The following is a 24357-nucleotide window of genomic DNA, read 5'->3' on the forward strand; positions in this document are numbered from 1 at the left end:
TTGCCTCTGAAATGAATCTAGTTCACACACACCCCGAAGCTACCCTGTGGACCAAACCAACATGCAAGCGGGGACTTACTTCCCAACTGGACTGTTCCCAACAGAAATGTTATTGTAGCCAAAAGCAGCTGAGGTTGTTGGTATCAATATCAAGACCTACTCAATTTATTTGACTATTTCTTTCACCTGATTCATATTCAAGCAGCCGAGGTCCTTGAGGAGAAACTGCATTTCATTCATTAGGGAAAAAACCCAAGAAAACAGTCCAGAACGACTGAGGCAGAGAGGAACAAGATGTGCTAACAATCAAGCCTCCAAAGAGCCATCACTCTGTAAGCAGTCAGATTCTTAAAATATAGATAGCATACCAAACAATAATCAATCTGATTGTCTGTGTACCTATGTATTCAATAAGCACAATCCAAGGCACCAGAAAAAATACTCCTATAAAGCTGAGCACCAACATTTCCTCCGTGTGAACAAATGCATTTTCCTTACCAGTAACAGATTGAACCACTCCTCAGCGCGTGAAGTTACTGCTATCCAGTTACTGTTCAGGAGGCTGAGTTTATCCTCCACCAGACTTTCCTGTCCTTTCAGCACTGTCTTCAAATTCTCTCCTAAATCGCTGATGCTCTTAAGATGGACCTGGCGTTTCTCAATCTCCTTCCGTGTTGCCTACATGAACAGAATTAAAAAAAAATAAAAATAAAAATTCAGGAAATTAAAAATTCTCCACCCTAAGTACAACCACCAGTAAGTTCACACTAGAACACATATTCTTGCTTCCTGTAGGAAGGGAAAGCATTCTGTGAAGAGCAGTGAGTACAAAGCAAATTGTTCCTCTTCAGCTTTGATAAAATTGTAAATGTTCTTCATATTCTCGCAATCTTTTTTGGTAATAGTTTCATTTTAAAAACTGTGAATTCTCTCTCTCACACTCCAGTGTTTAAAATATAGTTTTAATACTTAACTATTAAACAAGAATCCACATTTTACAATATTTATATTGAGATGTTTAAAGTTACTTGGCATATAATAAAATGGCATAGTTAACAAATAGCACATAAAGCTTACATAATAAATGGGACAGTAATAAAACACCATGATGACATCCATCTTAAAACTTAAAGAACTCCATTGAAAATACTCTAGTGAAATATTTTAGTATTCCTTTAATATTTTTCAACACATTTTTTTTTCAGCAGAAACCATGTTCTTCTCTCCTGTTAGAGTTCTTGTTTCCTAACTGCAGAAATGCATCTTTTCATTGCTTTCACTTGGGATTTCACTCTGCAAACTAAAATACTAAAATTAGCTATTGTCCATAGCACCTCTGAGCTTGCATGACTAAAATACATACGCAGTGCTACAAGATCAGGTTTCCAGCATCTCCTCCCACTATTATCTTGCCTTATATAAATAGATTTAAATGATATGTAAGGTCACATAATTTACTCACTATTTATGTCTTAATATCTGTTGCACATGCAAAAAGTCTAACAAAAAAAGCAAATCCCAACATATTTAGACAACATGTAAAAAAGCAGGAATTTAATATGAAATACTGACAAGACACAATGCAGAGTATAACAATCTTGCTGAATACTCAAGGAGAGGCACAAATTCCTCTACACCTAATATTACATATAACCAGTTTGAGAGAAATTCATCTGAGCTCCTTGGCACCTGATAGCAATGATCCAGACATACATGATCTCTGCTTATAAAATAAAGCTCCAACTAGAAAGGAAGTGGTCCAAACTGAACGCAAACAGAAGTTTGGGGAAAAGTAAGAATCACTAGTCTCCAGAAACACTGATTTCTCACAGATAACTTGCATACGCTAAAAGAACAACCACTTCTAATCAAACCGCAATCACAACCCTTCCATCTCCAGATCAACACTGTTACTGGAGTAGAACGGCACCTTTATCACCACACTCACAGCCCTCTCACGGTCACACATCAGCATGATTTTGTTGATAATGTGTTGTTAGGGAAAGTAGAATTTTCAGTTTGCAATAAAGACTGTATAGGAGTTATTCTTTTTGGTACAATACGATCTTAATAGTACCTCCAACTTACTTGGCATATGTTATGCTTAAAGCAGCAGCTCGCTTCCTGTGATTAACAGAATTAATGATCTACTTTTGTAATGTTATTTCTCAGAAAAGGTTTTACACTTGCATTGCATGTAAGTATGAGAAATTTTACACATTCTACCAATTTTCTCAAATACAGAGGTTTTGTAATAGAACCAAGACATGATTAATGCCAATTATTAACTATCAACTACAGAATTAGAGAATTTGAAATGGACAGTTTCAAATTTCAACAGGTTCTTCTCAGATTAAAGGAAAAACATGCCCTCTTCTAGTACAATTTTACCTGTTTCACAGCAAGTACAAAGTGTCATCATAAAAAAGAATAAGACAAAGAATATAATTTACCTCCAACTCAGGATGGAAAATTTTGATCAGCTTTATTACCTTTTCTGAACAATTTACTTCCATTTGGAAAAGAATCCCTGAAGCATATTTACTATGGGTTGTGGTTTCCTTTGTATTTTACATGTAGGAAAACTCAGACCAGTCTTGGGCTATATATATAAATATTAATCCTGACCAGAAATGTAAATGGATCAGACAATTAAATGACTATTAAATAAAACTGCTACCCAAAAGCTGAATGTGTAATTCCCGATGTGTATCAAAAAGTGTAACTGTGCTTTGCCTGATCCCAGGAGTTGCTCCTTTCAAAGTAAAGAAATAATGTAAACCAAAGACTAGGTGTACCTCTGGGCAATATTAACACTCCCGTATATTAGCAAGTAAGGGACATAAATAACCAGTGAGATAAGTACACAATCACGCTTCCCCCCACCTTCTTTAAAAAAAAAAAAACATTGAGGCCTTCAACAAAACATCAAAGTGAAAAAGCCATCTTCTGCAATACTTCAAATCTCATTTATTCAAAGTTCTGACATATAAAATCCTGGACCTACTAGAACACAGTCAAAGAACTAGCGGAGTCTGTAAAGACAGTGGGATTCCACACTGCATTATCAGCTAAGACCTCCTCTGTATCATACAGTACGTACTAGGTAAACTAACAACTTTTTTTCAGTTCTTTCACAACTTCGGTAACACGATTGTTTTTTTTTTTTTATCTGACATTTCTTCATTATATTCTTCAGAATTCTGTTTCTCTTTTTAGTATTACTAGACAGTGACAGCCTACATATACTTCATCCATTGCAACATAACACATAGCATTGGTAAATTTTGTGTATTAAAAAGACAAAAGAACTGCTATTGATTTAACAACACTATATAGAATAAATAAAAAAATGTGTCATGATGCCAGGATATAAATAGGATTATTTCATTAAAACTCAGCGAGTGGCTTTCAAAATCTGCTAATTTTTGAAGAGAAAGTTCCAATATTCAGTGACCTGACCTTCACTCATCACCTTTCCCTGTATGTTCTTGGGAAATAGAAGAGCATATTTCAAAATTAAGGGAAAAACCCCAACCTTGCTGCATTTAAACTCCCTTTTTGTCACCCTAACATCAAATTGCATTTCAGCTGTACAGTTTATTTCAAAATATGTAAGAAAGATGTAGAAATTTAATTTTAACTACCAAATCAAAAGTGTTAGCACTGTAATTTAAGAATGGCATTTAAAACATCTGACACCTTAAAAAAGGAAACGCCAAAATCCCACCACCACCACAGTGGGTACAATATGAAACATTAACAATTAAAGTGGTGAAAATCTTCCCAGAAGGACTAGGCAATTTATACATTTTGATTTTGTGTGTTTATCAGGATGAAACTATGTAAGATAAATAAAATATATAAACAAGTTAGAAGTTGGGTAGAAGCTAATCTTCTGATGAAATCTCGCGTTGCATTTTGTGAGGAACAGAAATATGTAAATAAAAGGTTGAACTAAGCATCATAACACCCAGAATTCAGCTGCAGCTGTGAAAATTTGTCAGCAGTGTTTTAAAACAGATTACATTCATACATTCACTCTGCTATTTGTCATTATAGTGAAGTTAGTACATTCACCTTTTTTTCCCCCCCCCCTTAGTACTAGTATATTTGGTTATAAAACGAAAGTTTATTCAAGTGTGTATTACTTGCTGGAAGACAAAGGTTCCATAAATACTTTCAGGAAAGACAGCACCATTAAAATGTGTATACAAATTATACAGATTATATTAACGAGATATATATATGGTCATCTCTTCTTTACATGTAACTCCATATAGGATCACAACTACTAGCAGATACAAGAGTTAATGATGGCAATCTCGCCATTCAAATTTCTATTCAAATTTCTGTTATAATTCTAAAATGTCTCTTTGGAAGAACCTCTTGTACTTCCACTTTTTTGAAGCACCAGTTATGGCTATTTGGTACAGGATACCACAATGGAAATTCTTTGATGCAACAAATTCGCATTTCACTGAATGAAATCTCTCCTTAGCTCTTAAAGGAACCATTATTCTTTTCTCACTTGTGTTTCTCAGAAAAAGTGCTGGTAGCATGCCTTAATGACAACTGAGACGTCACATCGCCACTGAATCCCCAGGACCTGAACATCTCCACGAGAAATGGCATTTAGGTTCCTGGCCCCCAGGAAATGAAAGCAATCAGATCCTTCCTCTCCGTTAGAGCTCTGCGTGCCGAGCATGCCTCAGGTGACCGTTTCTAATCCCCATCCCGGTAACACCAGAAGGAAGACAGGGAGAGAGAAAGAAGACCAGCTGAGCTTCCCTTACACCAGTCCCTACCATCGAAACCTCAGGAGAGAAGTTGTAGTGCAAAATACAAGTTTTATTTAAGAAAAACAACTTTGGACGGCTTGAAACCCGGGCGGAAGCCAGATTACTCTGCAGTGTTGAAAGGCATGGGGGCAAGCCTTACTGAGAATTCATAAGAGGTTTGTAGTTGCATACAACAGTATTTCACCTATTTTACATAGGGAGCCATAGGATGACAGGATGAATCATGTTAGTATAAATAACTGCAGTTCCCTGTGCAGCCATGTACGCTTTGAGTGGGGTTCACAGCTCCCGCTCTGACCCCACTGTACTGTTCCATACTCTTTATCTTTCAGCTTACTAACAAATACTACTGGTTTTGTTTTGTTTTCTTCACTTGATGCTTCATAAGGGAGCGAAAATCACGACCTCCTTCACATTAGCAAATACTAACCAGGAACTAATTATGCTTGAAAACAGAAGCTACATTGGAATGGCTTTTTCTGAGGACGTGATGCAGAGGGTTTCTGAGCTATATTTTATAACGATAAAACTACCGCGTATCAAGTTGAACTGCTGATGTTTTTTCAAAAAATTGTGACTAGATGCAGAGGATAATATTTTAATAGTGCTGGTTATTAATGTATGTAGATTAAAAAAAATCAACACCAATGAACAATTGAAGAAAAGTTCTGTCTGCCTCCACACTGCCTGTACGCTGTGGATTCCTCAGAAGTAATCTCTGCAATTTGAATCTCCCAAAGAAATTAGTTAGGTGGTTCAGTTCTCACGGGTGGGATTACAGAATTAATCAGAAGCCGACATTATGGCCTTCTCAGTGGCTGATTATACATATTTATTTGTTTATTCACAGCACATCTTTTATTTTTATTGCGTCCTGGCCCCTGACTATGAATCAGCTGACACAATTTTCAGATCATTTTCTTTTACTGATTTTACTGACAGGAAATAAGTTGCTAAATGTGTTATCTAATGTAATTCTAAGTACTTCAAGTCAAATTTATACTCACTGGTATTATACACTGTGCTAAAATATAACATTGAAGAACTGGCAGACTCATACTGCTGATAGCAGGGAGTGATACAGAACTTTTCCTGGTAATACCATCTGCCATTTCCTTTTTGAGAACATGGTTTCCTGGCAATCTAATTCTTATCAGGCTGGTTCCTGATTAAAAGACAAATAAACCCCACAATCGTTAATGTCTTCAGTGATAAATATGTTCACTAAATCAGACTTCTAATTATAAACGGATTTCTAATATACAATGCTTAATGACTATCTTTCCACCCACATGTCATTTTTCTTATCTATTATAACAGAACTGAATTCAAATGGAACGATTTAGCTTGTCTCTACTGAGTAAAAAGGCAGGATTTACAGTCTTTAGTATATTGCCCATCTCATTTCACATAGCTCAGCCAAGTTTTTGTTCCCTCCTTAGAAAAATTCTAGACATGAACAAATAAATAACGCACTTCCCTCCTGTCCAGATTAATGCTATGTTTCGTTAATGTCATTTCCTACTCAAAATGGACATTCCTTTTTATTTCTAGGTGTTTACAGCTTGAAGACAATTTTGCACCTATGATTTTTTTTTTTTTTATTTTAACCCCTGTAATTATCTTTGAAACCTTCTGAGTTCTTCTCATTTTAAGAAGTCTTGGGTACTGAAAATGAATTAGAAATAAGTGCAGTAATAAATGTAACTGCTTCCTTGTGCTGTAAAGAAAAAAGATTATGAGCTCTCTGCTTAGTTATATCGACAGCAGCAGACATCCAATTTTCAGTTCATTCACACTATTGAGTTCTCCTCTCTCCCCCTCCATTTTCCACCTTAGTTTTTCTGCAGACTTTCCTCACAATGGGAATCTGCTGGGCTTCATTCATCTCCCAGTGCATTTCATTAGATCAGTTACTGTCTTCGGCAGCCTATTTACCTGGGAAGTCCGCAGCCCTGAGCTGCGACATTAATCTGATACAGTGAGGCCCTGGTTCTGGGGACTGAATTATTGATGTACAATTTTGTATGATGCCTCACTGAAATCCACATAGGAGTATCAGTATCGTACCTATTTATGAAGTCCTCACAAGAATTTTAAAGCGTCCAGGATAACATGCAGCAATTCCTGCCTCTTAGCGGGAGCAGATTCTTTAGGAAAAAGTATACTCACTTCACATATTTCTGCAAATGCGTACATTTGGAAGGCTAGGATCTGCCACTTACACTAGCTGTTGGATTCCTCAGAAATAGAAGTCTGCTTACATTTATGTGAATATTGGTTTATATTGCCTACAGAGAATCTTAATAAAGGAATTCTGAAAGCCACTCACTCACTACATACGTACTTCAACAAGAGGCAGCTGCTCTCATCCAAAGTTGTTTGTTCTTATTTTAGTGGTTAACTGACAGAAGGAGAAGAGCTGAGGTACTATATGAGGTTAAGCTGCAGTGAAGGCTTTGGGCAGAATTTGAAGCCAAAACATGCTTTTTACCAGTTTTTCCTGCAACCCTTTATGTATCAATTCCTTGTGAGAATTCACAATACTCAATGGCTTTCTTTAAGATTAGTAGGCGGAGTGGTTCCCGTTTGACATATTTTTCATGTTGCTATTTCTTATTTTAATTAGGTCTTGTTATCTTTTTTGATTGTCATAAGATAAAAATATGTTGTACTTGTTGTAGCAAGTGTAAGACATAACAAGGACTTCCCACGGTGTAACTACGCTGATCATCAGGCTGTAGGTTCTAATTATGCAACTTCAGAAGCATTAAGGTTCATATCTAACAATTAAATGATATTAAGGACAAATCTTTCTATTTAAACTGCTATAAAGCTGTATACATCTGGATTAACTTTCCTGAGCACACATGCAGGAACATAGAGTGTACCTTTCTGTGTCAGCAGAACCGTACTGCGTAGTTTAACACCACCGAAGGTGATTCTTACTTAAATGGACTGAGTAACTGGCAGGTTAGTTTGGGGCATTAAAACCATATGACTGTCTAACCCATCTCTTCAAAATCTGACACTTGTCCTTTATTATGGGTGTTAGGATCACAATATCAATCAAAAGTAATGAGAGGAACTGCACAGACATTGCTGTAGGAAAAGCAGCAAGTGAAAATGAGAGAACATCAAGCAGCAATGGTTTTTTTTAGGGATCGTGGTTTTGATTTGAAAGTCAAAGCAGTAACTGTAAGATAATAATAGCAAAAGTTGATCTTTATATATTTTTGGATACTACTTTTAAAATATTGTCATTCTTGGAGACTGATGACCAAAAAAACCCCAATTCCAAACCTCACAAAAGACTTGGAGACTTTCTTTTTATTGTTATTAGTTTGTAAATCATCAGTGCATTTCAAGGCTAAAGACATTTTATCAAGCTTGGAAGCTTGAAAAGGGCAGTTAAAGACAAACAAAACAAACAAACCACAAATGACATTTTACTCCAGTGCCTTTAATCTGCACAGCCTTTAAAAAAATAGGTAAGGTTGCCTGTGTATTATTCATGACTATTTCTATAATGCATGGTGAAACTGGTGAAATGTTTAAAGGATTATTCCTGTTGAAAAAAGCAGACAAGTGGTACACTTTTGCACAAAACCCCAATACTGTTTAAGGGGTTTTGTTGTAGTTTTCTTTTGAAATTATATAGGAACACTCAGCCAAAATGTGGCTGGCTGCACATAATTATTTGAAATTTTGACTTTTTGGATAATGTTGAGCGTAGTTTCCTCTAAATCACAGATTTTGGTATGCGTGTACAACGATGACTTGGTTTATGTTCTGAGTTAGACTGGATTTTTGTTACGCATGCAGAATATAAACTAGAATATAAACTAGATTAGCTAGTGTTGAATGATACTGTGCTAAGTCTTAACATCACACAGAGATACGTAGTTTGATGCGGAACCCTTGCATTCCTCAGTGATTCTGTAAGATGTTTCAACTGTGGCCCACATAGTAATTTTGAGGAAAGTTTCATTTTAGGCTTTGAGTTTTAACCTAAAATAAGAGTTCAGGGTGAAGTCTCATGGAAGAAAGAAGCCCCTGGAATGAAAACGAAATGAGCTACAAACCAAAACGGGTAAGAAAACAAATATCCCACCTCCTGGCTGCTGCCTGAACACGTGGAATATATAGTGTTCTGACTGCCTTAAGCTTTTATCCACTGGAGTTGTTTTACTGTTTAATACTTTTCTAATCATGAGTAGAATGGGATGAGAGAGAAAGGGACCTCTATTTACATGGATCTCTGTTTACATAGATACTGGACGGATAATTTATAGTACTCTGAAAAATGAAAATCTAACTTTAAATTCATCTCAGTGAAGATTATTGCAATATGAAGGTGAACTGTGCTATTGATATATGTAGAGACAAGATGGTTTAAACTTTTCCGAGCATCAGTGTCAGGGTGAGACAATGCCATAACAAAGTTCCACTAATTAAAATGCCAGAGTTTTCATTCTCTTTCTTTATCAAGAAAGAAATCTATCATTCTGTAATATGCATAAAGGTACAGTGTGTATTATATTGTTACCTTGCCCCAGGCAATTTCAGCATCCAAATTGCTAGGCATCCCCTGCACAGCTGATCTCTTTGTCAGTTCTGCATCTGTCGCTGCAAGCCATTCTGTCATAGCATTAATTTCTTTTCGTAGCTTCCGGGACAATTTCAAACATTTCTCTAACTCTTGCTTTTTCTCTGTCACCTGCAGAAAGAAAACATGTGTTTCTTAACTCTTCAGTCAAACAGGTTAAATGATTTTTATATACCATTTTCTAGATGCCATTTTTCTAGAAAAGCTTAACTTGCAATTTCACAAGCCAAGTTGCACTTTTAATACAGTTATATCTTGCCTTAGTTCTCTCAATATCTGTAATTTTGCTGCTGGGATGCAAACACCTACAAGAAAAATATGTGCATAAAGACACATTGAGTTTGAACTAGCAGCAGACCTCTGCAAACTTCCTCCTCCTCCGTTTTGAAGCCATGCCTAGCAAACTATTTTGGAACAATTGAATTAACAGGCTTTCCGAGACACAAAATAGATGTCCAAACCTTTCAAAGAGTATATTTTCATACAGATGGCCAGCTAGTGATATTAAATCCTCAAGTTTTTTTTCTATGTAGCTGCACTACACAGAAGAAAAAAATTCTCTGCCAAAGGAACGCCATAATCTTGAAACATAAAAGTCACTGAATGATGTCAAACTAAGGCAGCACAGTTAACTTTTCAGTTTTTAGTTTGCTGAATGTTTTGGATGTGAAGTACTATGGACAATTTCTGTTTTATTTGTTAAGTTCTTTTAAGCATATTACATGGTACCTAGAAGGAAGGCTGAGGAATTATATTCTTCACTGTCTTACACTGCGCTTTTGTGTAACCCAGGGGAATAGGGGAAATACAATCTTCCCTGCAAGCCCCTAAGCAGATTCAGGGAGAGCGAGAGAAGGTTCCACATACTTAGCAGAAAAGGCAGAAGAGTAAATTAAGAGATCTCAGATGGGAAAATATACCACGATAGACATTAGGCTACTAGTAGTTAGAAAATACAAATGAATAAATTATGTTGTGCTGAAGTTTAAAAAAGCCCAGCCAAAGAAAGTGGATTAAAAGTGTTCCATAGGTCACTAATACTTAAAAGAAATTACTAATTACCTTGCATGTCAATTAGTAATCAAGTGAGATTGTAGCCACTGATTTTTATTTAAGTATTTTTAAATAGAAAAAAATTGTCTATAGTAGTGCCAGGTATTCAAAACTGGTATCACTATCTAATAAAACTATTTTGGGCTTTGACACTGTTTGAGTACAAGTAGTTGCACAATGATCAGATTGGTTCCTAGCTCTACTGCCAAGGAGAGTTTGAGATTTTAAAATGTAATAGGATGTTATGAGGTTAGGTACATGTCTTTTGCTATCCCTGAGTAAACAGATCAGATTTGCCCAGGGAATAAGCAATAAAGTGTCCCTGATCATGTATTACCACTCTGTGGAGGCTTACTACTAAAATCTCAGAACATTTCTTCTTCACTAAATGTGCTTTATGTGCTTTCTTGTATGACAAATTTATTAAATGAGACCTCAGAACTTACAGGCAGGCCAAGAGGTAAATCCCTGAGAAGGACCATAACACTCAGCTTTTTAGAGCTCCATTCACACATGGAGTCAGGAATTTACACATGTTTTTCACTACTTCTTCTGATGAATATTAATAGCCATTGTAAATAACTATTTGCAGGTACTTAGCAGCAATACAATGCAAAGTGCACTACCTCGAGCATGATTGCCTCTGTAAGAACTCTAAACACCCGGTATACTATAAAATGAAGTTACTGATACATGCCCAAACACAGAAGGAATATTTGTGTTGCTATACACATCTCTAAATTCTGTATATAATATCAATAATGCTACCCTATTTCCATATACATTGTAAATATCCAGAGGTTAGTGATTAATCAGCTTCTGTTTGTACTTCAAATGTAAAGATGTATTTCTAAAGAAAAATAGGAAACAGTGCCCTCTAAAGGCCTTCCGTATCATAAAGTGATATCAAACGTAGTATCTCCATAAATTCTGTCTGCATTTTAAAGCTATTTAGGCTATGTTAAATAGTTTACTCGCAAGAACTCTTGGATATAGCAAATAAAATAAAATGAGAAAAGCAGGTATTTAAAGCAAAGGAACGGTATTTTACAGCCTTTTAGTCTTACGGCTAAAAATCCCTGTGCCGTAGTGGGACTGTGAGGAAAGACCTGACCTCGTAAGTAATAGCCCCTACTGCATGCAATGCCCTTGGGAGAGCAGCAAGAACATTATTACTGCCACTTTCTTTTAGAGTCCAGCTCCCCGCTCTGACGAATTACCACAGACAGATTTGACACAAGTATGCTACAAACCCTACCTCACAGCCACTCACAACTACCAAACTACCTAAGCTCTAATCTAGTTGCTTCCATGTATAAATGTATGTAAGCTTGTGTCAGAGAGAGAGAGAGAATGTGGGCAAGGGAATGAGTAAGCAAGCCCAGGCATGGAGTAGTTATTATAAATGTAACCACTACACCATGATATTCATATGACATTTGATTTTCTTGCAATTTCATCTCAAACCTATTTACACTGAGGCCACTGCTAAAGTCTCAAAGTTATCCTTCATGCTTTTAAAGCATATTTGGCTATAAATGAGCGGCAAAACTCGATGGGCTGAACAGACAGAACTCATTCCTAGACCAAGGAGAACTTTAAGCTCTGATACTACCTAAGCAATTAGGACTATTCACAGGTATTTCTATCCATATCTGTATATGCTAAAAAAAAAAAAAAAAGGAACAAATAAAAAACCTCTCACACCTTCCCCTTCTTCTTAAGGGGAAAACTCAGAAAGTCTAAAGTTATGATACCTAAAATATATAGCAAAACCAGAGTATGTACAGAAATTATCAGAAAATATAATAATTTTCCTGTCTATGCTTAAAAATGTGCTTAAGGATTGCTTTGAATATGGGAGGACCTCCTGATGCAGTACATACGAAATCACAAAAGTGAGTCTATGCTTGAAGATGTATTTTTCCTTCAGACTATACATTTCAGTCCTAAGCCTTACTACTAGTTATAACTATTATCAGTTTTCTCTTAAGATGACTTTGACTGAATGCAATCAATTAGGGCTGATAACGGCAGATTCTTTTAGTTCTATATCTCTGGGCTTTTGTGACTCTCTCTAAAACTGTTAACTACCATGCTATTTAAAAGTAAAAGTAAGAAATTACATCTAGGCTAACAAAGCTAAACACAGCACTGCAGATTTTTGAGACACATTAATTTGCAATATGGCTCACTTCAGATCACTAATGGCTTCCTAATGGCACATTTTTATCCCTTCATTAGTTAAGAGAGGTTTCCTAAAACAATGGCACCTGTCTGCTGTTACGTTAAAATTAATGTAGAAACAAATGCCACAGTCCTTTCTAAAATAATGGAGAAACCAAATATTTTATCTAATCTCAAATGATAGCTATCTGCACCTTAATGAAGCAGACTCTTCAGTTTTCTTGACACCCAAAGATTGATGTCTCAATACCTTTATTTTCTAGCACAAGAGAGAACTGTTTTAATTCAGGTTCCCAAATGAGTATTATCTCTGTCAAAAGTAACATAACTCTTATTGTTTTATCATATTGTAGTCAGTGGGGCTTGATTATCTTTATGTGTTTAAACCACATACTGACTCTCACTATTACCATGGACTCATTTTCCTAGCTAGTAATAATTTAGGAGTTTAATAATTTATAATCTGACAAAATAAACAATTTGCATTCTGTCCTGTTTCGTATATTTGAAGTGTATATATTTTAGAAATAGGCAGCTATAACTGTCATTCTCAATCTTCATTCAGCCAGTTACAGCATCACATTTACTCTAACCCTAGAACTTTTAGAAGTTCTGCGGATAGTTCTAATGAGGGCAGGAAGAAAACAGAGTAATGAAGGACAGTTGTTAATTGAATTGTTTGCATGAAGTCTTCTTTAGGACAAAGCCACAACTCCTCTTCAGAGCTCAAAGGTCTTTGCAGAGCGCTGTACATCAGGAGCAGGCAATGCACTCCATAGGTAATGCAGACCCAGAATAAAATGGCTTCAGGGACTGATGTACAGGTTTTTTTCCAATCACAGTCTTGTTAATTTTGGTTAGTAGTCTGTCTTTCCTACCGTCTGTTTAGTTGACTTTTAGGAAGAACTGAGTAAACAAAACTTTTTCCTGTTAGGAAGTGTAACAGCATTTCAGTGTACATGAATCAATAAAGAAACAGATGATGTATAGTTGGAAATTTTACACAAGGAGTGACAGTGCTCGGGAAATTAAAAGGAATCGATTCTACAAGGTTAATTATATACAAATACCTTATCATTGACATCATAGGGTAAAAGTCTGCCACATTTTGAGAACTATTTCTCTTTTTCTGTAGGTGAAGCTAAGATTATATAAAACAATATTGGGAAAGTCTTCATGTTGCCCTCCTAATCATATGCCGACATTCACTAAGTGGTCAAACCGAGTACTGTACAAATATTAGATTTAAAACAAAACAAAATGTTGTACTCCAAGGCAATACACTCCTCATTACAAAGTTCAAAGGATGATGATTTAGTTTTGCCTAACATGAAGAAATTTGATAATCCCTATGTAATGGAGGATGACAAATGTCTAAATTCTAAACAAGGGTTTGCTGGTATCTGAGATGTATAACAATGGGACAATTATTCCACATACTGGTAACTAAACAATATTCTACATGGCTTATATATTAAGATATAGTGAAAAGGTTAAGTCAGGATTATACCTGACATTTAAACCAGGGAACGGTTGCGACAATAACTGAACATACGTGTAGTTCAGAGTGCAGAAGGAGTAAAGCAGAGTGGTACACAAATGCCTCCTGAGGAAAGCTGCAGTAGCAAGAATTTTCAGTCAATGGATTTTTGAACAGCAACAAATGGAAATTATATACTTAAAGATCTGTACAGTCAGAGGCAGAAGGAAATGAAAAGGTAGAATTCTCTTTTGTGAAGTAGCTCTTCAAATAAAACGTGAAAAAATCACAAACAAAATCGAAGTATTTTTCTGACCTGGAGTGTTTTGAAACAAGTGACTGTTTGAGGCATTAAAATGAAACATCATCTCCCTCTGACCCCTAAAACCCAATGAACTAGTAGAAAAAAATAGATTAAAACATTAAGAAAGTATAACTTTAAATTGTAATAAAGGAATTTTATAGTTTTCTAGAAGGTTATTTTTTCTCAGAGCAACTGAACAGCCATCCTAATGATCACCTTTGCCTCCATTCTTTCTGTCCCACTGTTTAGAAAAACTGAGGGCCTTGAAAGGAACCAATTTACTTACCATACCAAGAGTATTCTTCACTTTGCCAGTTAAAAAGAGGGCATAGTTTTGTATTAAAAGCACAGAGCTTACCTTTGCACCCAATTCATTATATTGCAACTTCAAAGCTGTGAGCCTTTCATCCAGTTCTTTTGGGTTCTCTGTCTGCTGCTTTTGAACAATCTGCCTCCCGGTTTTTATCACTGTTTCCACTTCAGACTTCACCTCACTCAGACTTTTATATAATTTCTAATCAAATAGAAATATGAAAGTGAAACGCCACTGTTAAAATAAGTACAACAGAAAGGACTATTGAAGGTATTATAAAGACGCACTAGAAGGCTTTGCATTGTTTGCTGTATAAAACCACCATCACGCATGACCCTGAGCACCTTCCACTCCCATTTGAAAGCTAAAGGAGTTGAGACGTACCATGGTATGTGACCTGAGGATAGAGAAAACTCACCCTGAGTCTGCACACGTATTAAAAAAGTTTGTAAGAAAAATTCATCAGTTTCTAAATCAGAATTCAAATGAACAGATTCAGAACAGCCTATCTTTACTGGCTTCAAAGACTTCTCACCAAAACCAATGATAGAAATGGTATACATAAGAAAGTACACGCCATCACTAATTGTTTTAAGATATGACAAAGGTTGTTTTCACACTGATTTAGATAATGCAGTATTTAAAACAACAAGAGATGTCTTCTGTCAACTCACACAGCTTGTTGGATGTATTTAAACTACAAATAGCCACTAAACTAATTTAAAAACCCAACAGCTTTTCATACTACTGAATCAGGAGACTGGTACGATAGAGGATTTCCCCTACATTTACTAAGTGTAATACTATTAAAAAATTAAATAATTAAAAAAAAATTTAAATTTAAAATTTTAACATGAAAAAGTAACGTGATGAGGTTAAGCCAAAATATACTATATAATTCACTGGATTTTCCTGCACTATTTCAATGATAAGCAAAAAATAAGGGATAAACAAGTGTTCAGTAAGTGACAGCATGCAAGCAATCGGTAAACAATATGCTCTAAAAATACTGTAAGTCTTCCACACAATAGGACAGGGCTGGAAAAGCTAGCTGCTGAGTGAAGATACTTTAATTCAGTACAGGATTTCTAATTACCACATCATTCTGATAAGAATGTGAATTTAAGAGTAATTGCATTTAAGAAAAAAACCAAGATTTAAAAAAAATCAAACAACCCCCAAAACATTGGCTTGTTCCATGCTTATTTTTTAATTTAAATTCTTACATTTAGATCTGAAAGAGGTTGAGGAAAAAAAAAATAAAAAAAAAACTTCAAGCATGCCATTGCCCCAGAAAAAAAAAAAAAACACCTGAAGACAAGGATCTGATTGTTCTGATTTGTGCTGTTAAAATCTCCATTTTATTATCATCAAACTCACAGTGTTCATCCTTATCTCTACTTCCCTTCAACAGTAAAGGGGTACAGGATTACAGGGATATTAAAGGGATACATATAGATTTCCCCAATATTCTTTAGGCCACATTCAGGTCATCTTTTGCTCTTCAACTGTAAGAAATTCATAGCATGCCATCGCATGGAAGCTGTAATCTATGGTTTTCCTTTACGTTTTGTGTTTCCTGGCTAGAATAGACTTGTGCACTGCAACATCTCTTTCGGTTACATCATGGAGTTCCACGACCATAGCATATTGTGGAAAATAGAGCCAATCCAGGGAGATAAACTCATATGCAAGATGGGAAGGGGGAATCAGATAGGGATCCTAAGTGGCTTTCGCACATAGTGGCAGTGCATGACCATTGTTTGAAAGTTCACTGAAATCAGAATGTTTTGATTTTTTTTTTTTTTTCAATTTAATGAGTAACTGATACTTTGTTTCTCATCCTGAATTCAGCGCAACATTCTGTAATTTTTAGCTTTCTCCACATAAATCCATATTTTCAAAATTTTTCGTTCATTTAATTGGCACCTCATGCTTCTGAGAGTTCTTTGCCATAACAGAAGAAGAGACAATTTACAGAAAGGAAAGTTACTGTAAGGCCGTTACAACTATTTCACCATGTTATTATATCCTGGCAAACTTTCAAACTGAATTCAATTTTAAGTGTACAATGTCCTTCTAACGTCATTTGCAACCAAGAGAAGTAGGACAAGGAAGATCAACCCCTTCTCTCTATCCTCCTCTCCTTGAGAAAATCAAACTTTAACTAAAAAGGTTCCTATAACTCTCATTGTGAAACTTTGCTCTTAAATCTTTCTCGGAATCTTTTCTAATATCTCCCCCAAAATATTGACATTGTCATTGAAAATACTTTAAATTTGAAAGCCAGAACAGGCGTGAAACAAAAAGAAAGACAGCATGTTTAAATATTCACCATGCAATGATCCAACTGTGATTGTACTACTTCCTGCTCAACACTCTTCATCTCCAACTTGGGCACCTGCAATTTCACTTCATCTAAAATTCTTTTACATTCTTGTAAGCGCTGTTCAAAGTTGGCCGGCTTCTGAAACAAGCGAAACTTCATGGAGACATCCTGCAGCTTTTTCTGAAAAGGAAGCATGGGTGGGTAGTAAATGTGAAATCAAATCGACACTGAAGGCAAGTCTTAGACCTGTTTCAGAATACTTAGGATCCATTATCAGTCAGCAGTTTCTTATTTAAAGAATTTAAAACTTTTGGGGAAAATACCAGCAGCAGAGAATCTCGGTCTTCACAGGAGGAAGAAAATTCTTGTATCATCCAGGGTACTGGATGCAGCAGAGCCAGTGACAAAAGAGCCCATATACTCAACTGAAGAAAGGGAGAGGTTTTGTATTTTGCAAAAGAAAAAGGGGGGGGGGGGGGGTAAGAATGGAGGTTTAATGGCTTGAACATAACACATTCACATTCCAGAGTGGACACTCATCAACTCTACCACGTTGCTGCTTCTTGGTATGAGGAGTGAATCTTTTAGTCCCTCAGAGAAACCCAAATAAAGTGGCTGGGCAGTAAGTAGGTCTAGCACAAAACCTGAGATTTAGAGTATAAAATTGATTTCTATTTCCATTTTAAAAAGCATAACCTAGAGTAAAAAGAAAGTAATTTGAAGGCAGAAAAATCTATGACAAGCATGGCTTCTAATTTCACAATTTTCACAATTTGTTATCTTTGTGCATTAATTATATTGCTTGCTCACATGATCCCTACCTCAGGGGGAGGGGAAATAATTAAAAATAAAGCAAAGAAAGGGCATTTTAATTATCTACTTGAATAAGAACTGATTTCTCTGTGAAGTACAGAGCAAAGTACTAGTAAAATAAGTTTTTCTACTGTTTAAAAAAAAGGAAGAATGTCGCTAAGAAATGGGTAAGTAATTAAATAGGAACTCAGCATCTGCAAACACATTTTTGACTTTATGATCTTCAATTCCTGGACACTTTATACCAATACAGTGTTGTCTGTGCTATAGAAACTTGAAAAAACCTCTAATAAGGAATAGAATTAGCCTATGCATAGGCATTAGTAAATATGCTTCCCACATCTATCAGATTTCTGTGAAGGAGGCAGCAATCATGAGCAGAAGGCAGTTCTGGGTAAGACAGAAAACTGTGTAGCTTTCCAGCAGCTCCTTCCAACAACTTTCCTCATTAAATAGTCTTGATGCAATTGAGATCCAATGCGGTAAGAAAGGAATTCTCTTCCTAGATAAATAAGTGAACAATTGAATAAAAATAGGAATCAAAGGGTAGGAATAAATGGGCTTCTTTTTCTTCAGTGTGTTTGCATACACTAAATTCATAGTTAGATTTCCATCCTCTTGTGACACTTCAACTTGATGAAGATCAAGTCCTGTGGGAAGCATGCAATGCCACATCAGTATCTGTTACAATTTGTTTGGTCAATACATTAAAAATGATCCAGAAAAGAGAGAGAATGACAGTATTAATGGTAGAGAAAATTAAAGCTATCTGTGAAGAGACACTGAAGGATTGCACAGTATTGAGTATCTGTAGGAAAAAACCAAGCAAATTATATTTAATTCATCCCAACATTAAGTAATGCACATTACAAAAGAAACAGTAAGCTTGATATACAAGTGGGATCTACATTATCTATTAGCACTCTCACTTGAGTTATAATAGATAACTATAAAAGTTATATGCTTACATTTATCTCGAACATTTAAAAGAAAGTATCAGCTCAATACTTAAAAGCAGCCAACAAACAAAGTGGGTATTTGGAATTATTTGGAACATAAAGAACAAAAAAAGAAAATACCTGTCACAGTATAACAGTCATTGTATAAAGCTATTTTGTGCCTGAATAACGTGTGCAGTTTTGATCACCTCATCTCAAAAAACTTACTGTAAAAATAGAAAATGTATAAAGAAGAATGACAGGACCATCAAAGCTATATATCTAAAGGTCTCAGTATGCTTTAGCATAATAGTCAGTCTGAAGAGAGACAACTGAGGACAAGTAAAATTAGCAGTATGCAAAAAGTTGAGTAGCAAATGATTGTTAGCTGTTTCTCAAAATTCACGAAGAAGGTGGCACCAACTGAAACGCTTATATAGAGAAACCAGAATGAACAGAAGGAAGAACAGCATTCAGTTAAATTGTGTTACTAGCTGTTAAATGAAGTTGAGGATTCCAGCAATTTGCAAGACTTCAGAAAGTATTTAGACATGAGCTTTTAAATCTCTCTGATCCAGAAGCTGCTTAGCTGCAAACCACTGGGAAGCATCGCTAAATGTTCACCTTGCTGTACCTCCTCACTGTCTTCTGCTACTACTGAAGATACGGTTTGGGGCTAAATAGATCTTTGGTGAGAAGCAACATCAGAATTCTTACATACTTAAAATGTGTAGTCAGCTGAATTTACTTCACATCAACAGTTGAATTGATAGCAATACTCAAAATTCATGGTCAGCAGGCAAACCTGGCTGGCCTAGATAAACAGCACAGCAACAACTGGTGGGAGAAAAGGAAAGCCCACAACTAAGTCAAATTATTAATTTTTTATTTGAGGAAAATGTCTTCTTTAGAAGCAAATGATCCATTGTTATTCAATAGCAAAATTACAGGTAATAAAATACTTCTAGAAATTTAACATTCTTTTATATTTTATTACATTAAATAATGTTAAAATATCACCAGGAATTAGTAACGCGGTAAAGGAAGGGAGTCAACTCGGTATCTTTTTACTCTGACAAGTGTGTTCACCCTAAAAGATAGGTGAAAGTAATAAACAAGAATGTAATTTGTCTGCTGTGTAATTTCTTCCCGCAATTAATTTATTATTGAATTTCCAAAAATAGCCCTTCCTCAGATAAGATTCCACTTTCACGTAACCGTTCTTTGCCTAGTAGGACTAAGTAGGTATTAAATCACTATGGTGGAAACAGATTTTTATTTTGCTAATTGTCCTTTTTCCCTTAAATTTAAAAAATGGAACTTAACTCTCAACCTACAGTAATCCAAAAAGTCAAGATAAATTTGGTCACTTAACAGTTGTTTCACAACCTCATAGTAATTACTTACTTTCACAATTGTTTACTTTCTGTCTAGGAAATTGAACTAATCTTAGAAAAAATATATGCCAAATTAGAAATATTGTTTAGCGCAAAAAAAAAAAAGAGAAATGCATGCAGTATTTATTTGTAAATGAGAATGCTCTTCAGGAAAAAAGTAAGTGAAGACAAATCTAGTGAAATGTGATTTACCACTAGAGGTGCTGCACAATGATGGAAAAGAATTTAAGAGAGTTCACTGGCCTAAAAATCAAATATAGTCAATAAATATTTGGAACAAAGCTTTTACCCTTTTTGGTAGTTTGTATTTACATTATGCATGTAAATTTGCTAATTTTTGTTCATATTTTATCTAATGTAAGCAAAAAATATTTTCAAAGCGACCCCACCAATTTGTCAAAACTCAGACTGATGCATATGGTCATCTAGAGAAGCTTTTTGAATTAAAAAATACCTGCACAAAGATGGATTAAGGAAAAAAAAAAAGACACCTAGAAAGGGTAGTGCTCCCTTGCATGCTGTTGAATTTATAAACATTTAGATACGAAGTCATCTGATGCCTGCATTTCACTGATGAAATACAGGCAACATCACAGCTGCCATGGAGACAATCAGAAGGTGAGTTAGTGTGAAGGATGACAGAAAAATAAGGAAACGTAAATATTTCCAACAAAGAAAAGTTAGTCCTGCAGATAAGAGGAAACATTAAAAAAAAAAATCAACTTCTTCATTTCAAATTAACTAACTGTTAAAAAGCCATTAATGTTATCCATAATAAAACATAAAACTGAAGCTAAGATACCTAGAATTATTTGACAGAGATGAAGAAAAAGATGGCCTTGTTTACTGTTAATACCATAATGAAATTCTTTGTCTTTCCTAATGAATTATGACAATTTGTTTTGCAGCCTGCGGAACTTTGGCACTAATGCCAAAAACAAAAGCAGCAAAACAGTCAAGAACCCATCACAGATTAATGGGTAAAAATGTGTATTGTTCCTAAGCATTAATTAAATCTTCTTCAGTTTCAAACAGGTCTCTCTGTCTATTAAGCTAGATGAAATAATGCATTAGCTAACATTTTAAATTGATGACTTCAGTGAACTGCTTAGTATAGATTTGTCTTTCAACGCAGTTCTACCAAATATTTCCAAATATTTTAACATACTTCTAACTGTAAATATTTTCAAATACCTCAAAAGGTGTACCAAAAACCCTCATTGTAGTTTTATTTCTTACAACCGCAGCACATTCAAAACACCCTTTATATAGTGTCCCTACCAGTTGGCTACATGAGCTCTGGGTACCCTAGAACTGTTGCCAACTAGATAGGAAGGCTGTACTAGAAAAACAAGCAGTAAGAAGATATGGATGTGTGCATTAGCCACTAATTTCCAGGCTAGAATGGAGCACCTAAACCAGAAGATATCAAATCAAACCATTAAGTTTGGAAAAGACCTCTAAGATCATCAAGTCCAACCATCAACCCAACACCACCATGACTACTAAACCATGTCCTGAAAAAAAAAAAAAGAGATACCTTAAGAACACTTCATACTATAGTAATAGTACTACTCATGCTGTTTGTTTGCACGAGTGATGGAAAACTGGAGGAAGTAAAATATGCATACCTGTGCCACATCAATTTGGGAAAGCACTCTTTTGGCAGCATCTTTACCCCGGTTTCGTTTCTTCATTTCTTCCAAACTGATCTCATGGCTTGTTAATTCAGATTGTATTTTCTATTGAAAAACAAAGACAGTAATCAGCAGGGTTTGAAGAAAACGCTTATGTTGTTAATATTATTTGGAACAGTTGATTTTGAAAGATATTAAACAGAAGTACTACACTATATACTGGATCATTAGAGGAAATTATTCAAAGAATTTCTTGTTCACAGCCCTGTACCTTTTTCAATTTAATTTCTCTCAATTGTAATAAAATCTTCTTCTGCTGCTCAAATATATATAACTCTGACATTGTGACTAATGACATAATCTTGCTAAGGAAATGGTGATTGAATTGTAGGCAAAAAAAAATAATTCTTTCTTCTAAAGGAAAACAACTATTTTCATTGGGAAGAAAATTAAAAATTAATCATAGAAAAGAAAAATACAAATAGAAAAGTGATTTGCTTCACTATTCCTATTATTTTTACAGTATCATCAGGTGAGTTGAGAGAAAACTGATCAAAGTATCCTGTATGTATAACATCTTCATCTCACAGAGCTGTGCTGTATCTAAACCAGTATACTATCTGTGGCATATTACTGACCAGAATCTATGTTCAGTATCTGCAGATATGTTAAATGCATAATGACATGTAGTTCATTAATACACTAACTTAATCCATTTCCCAACACACATTTCTGGTTATCTCTTTCTGCAAACCCAGTGTGCAATCAAATCATCACAAGAAAAATATCAGCCTTGTTGGTTCACCATAAATCAACCTTTCAAGAAACAATTAACTTTAGCAGTGTTGGCTAGGGCAATGTAATGGAAAAGAATTCCCATAAAGTATATTGATACAATATAATTTAGAGCAATTCACATATTTTTATGTTTAAATTGTGAGAAAATGAGAAACTGTTATTAGCAGAATTGTTAGACAAGTACTTCTGAGACCAATTACTCTATGAAATAAAGACAAGGTATGTTCCCACCAGGAAAGGTATTTGAGGCCATTACTCCTGCATAAAAAAGCGATTTGAGATTTAATCTTTTTTTTTTTTTCTATTGTATACAAGGATTTCTCAGATACTCTAAAGACTAGCTATAAGTTTAAATATATGCACATGTATTTGTCTTACACTACAGTACCTTGTAAAATATGAAAACTGTGTGGTTCAAAAGACTACAAAGAATTATGCAAATGAAGAAAAGGGGGGTTTAAATTACAATTTAATCCTTTAAAGTTTGATTATAAGTAAAAATGAATATATAGGTATTTTTAATCACATTTTTATAGATTAAGTATAAAGCTGTGTACACTGTATGCTGTCTACTTTATAGGGGTATTACATGGTTATAATGACTTGTACAACATTATAATGTCTTCTATATTACAACACTACGTTGAAAGCATTTTTCACAAGTTATATTGAAAATATATTGAAGTAAATTTTAAGAGAAAAAGACTTACAAAAAACCAGAAAACTATTAAGTCACTACTGAATTTAATTGCAAAAATAAATTTACAAGTCTAAACTATCCAGTACTATTTAGAGAAATAAAATATTTTTCTGAAACAAAGCATTTGTAAAAGCAAAATGACTGACAGAAAGCTGTCAATTTAGATTAAATTTTTCATTCAAAATTATCACAATTGCACATCTTCTAGTTTTCATATTTTGAGTTCTCCTTGTCAAGTCTATTTACTGAATGGCCAGCAGTATTTGAAGCAAGTAATAGATTTTTTTTCTAAGTATGGAATTTTAGTTTTGAGAAAACAAAGCAATTAAAAGGACAATGCAATCAAGGAGCGGTTTATTTAATAGTCTGTTCTGGAGTATTTATTTTCTCCTTGTCTAAGTTTAAAACTTCCCCCTTGAAGTTTATTAGAATTGTGAACAGGACTGTCTTCCGTGTTTGTGCAGTGCACACCCCAAATTGTGGGTGGTGACTCAGCATTAGTTAGCTCCTGAAGCCAAATCATTTCTTGATGTCTTGCAAGTCAGAGCTGTACATACAAGGAAGAAGCAAGTCTGAATGTTAGAAAAATATACTATATCACATCCAGTATTTCAACTCTTTGCTTCTGCACCTCATCAATTAACCAATTTTTGGTTGTATTTTCCAGTTTACTTTGTTCAACCTCCAGATCAATCTGGAAAGCATATAATTGAACAGTTCTTATCTGAATAGGTCAGAAGAGCACAGTACAGATAAGAGTAGTGTTTAAGCAATTTGGTGTTATGGGACATTGCAGGGAGATTGTTTTATCTTATGTTTTTAAATTGCTCGGCAGGAGACAGATGAAGTATCACCTACTCTGACATCAAAATGCAGAATTAGAGAGAATAAACACAGTAGAGGAAAGCTTAAAAGAAAAGTTAGTAAGGATTATAGCAAGAAAAGATTTTTTGGTTTTTTTTCCCTTCCCACCCACCCCCCCACCCCCCCCCACTGC

General features: G+C 35.1%; 1 protein-coding gene across 1 annotated transcript in view; it reads right to left on the reverse strand.

Moving 5' to 3' along the window:
- The window catches only part of DMD (dystrophin), a 1006632-nt gene that overhangs the window by 685788 nt on the left and 296487 nt on the right, over positions 1–24357 (reverse strand). The window contains exons 30-34 of the mRNA XM_010571327.1: positions 21857–21967; positions 17084–17257; positions 14794–14949; positions 9352–9522; positions 499–678 (exon numbers count right to left, since the gene is read on the reverse strand). Coding sequence (XP_010569629.1) covers positions 499–678; positions 9352–9522; positions 14794–14949; positions 17084–17257; positions 21857–21967 — 792 coding nt within the window. The remainder of the gene's footprint in view (positions 1–498; positions 679–9351; positions 9523–14793; positions 14950–17083; positions 17258–21856; positions 21968–24357) is intronic.

This window comes from Haliaeetus leucocephalus, unplaced genomic scaffold, assembly GCF_000737465.1.
Source record: "Haliaeetus leucocephalus isolate CR32 unplaced genomic scaffold, Haliaeetus_leucocephalus-4.0 Scaffold317, whole genome shotgun sequence".
NCBI lineage: Eukaryota > Metazoa > Chordata > Aves > Accipitriformes > Accipitridae > Haliaeetus > Haliaeetus leucocephalus.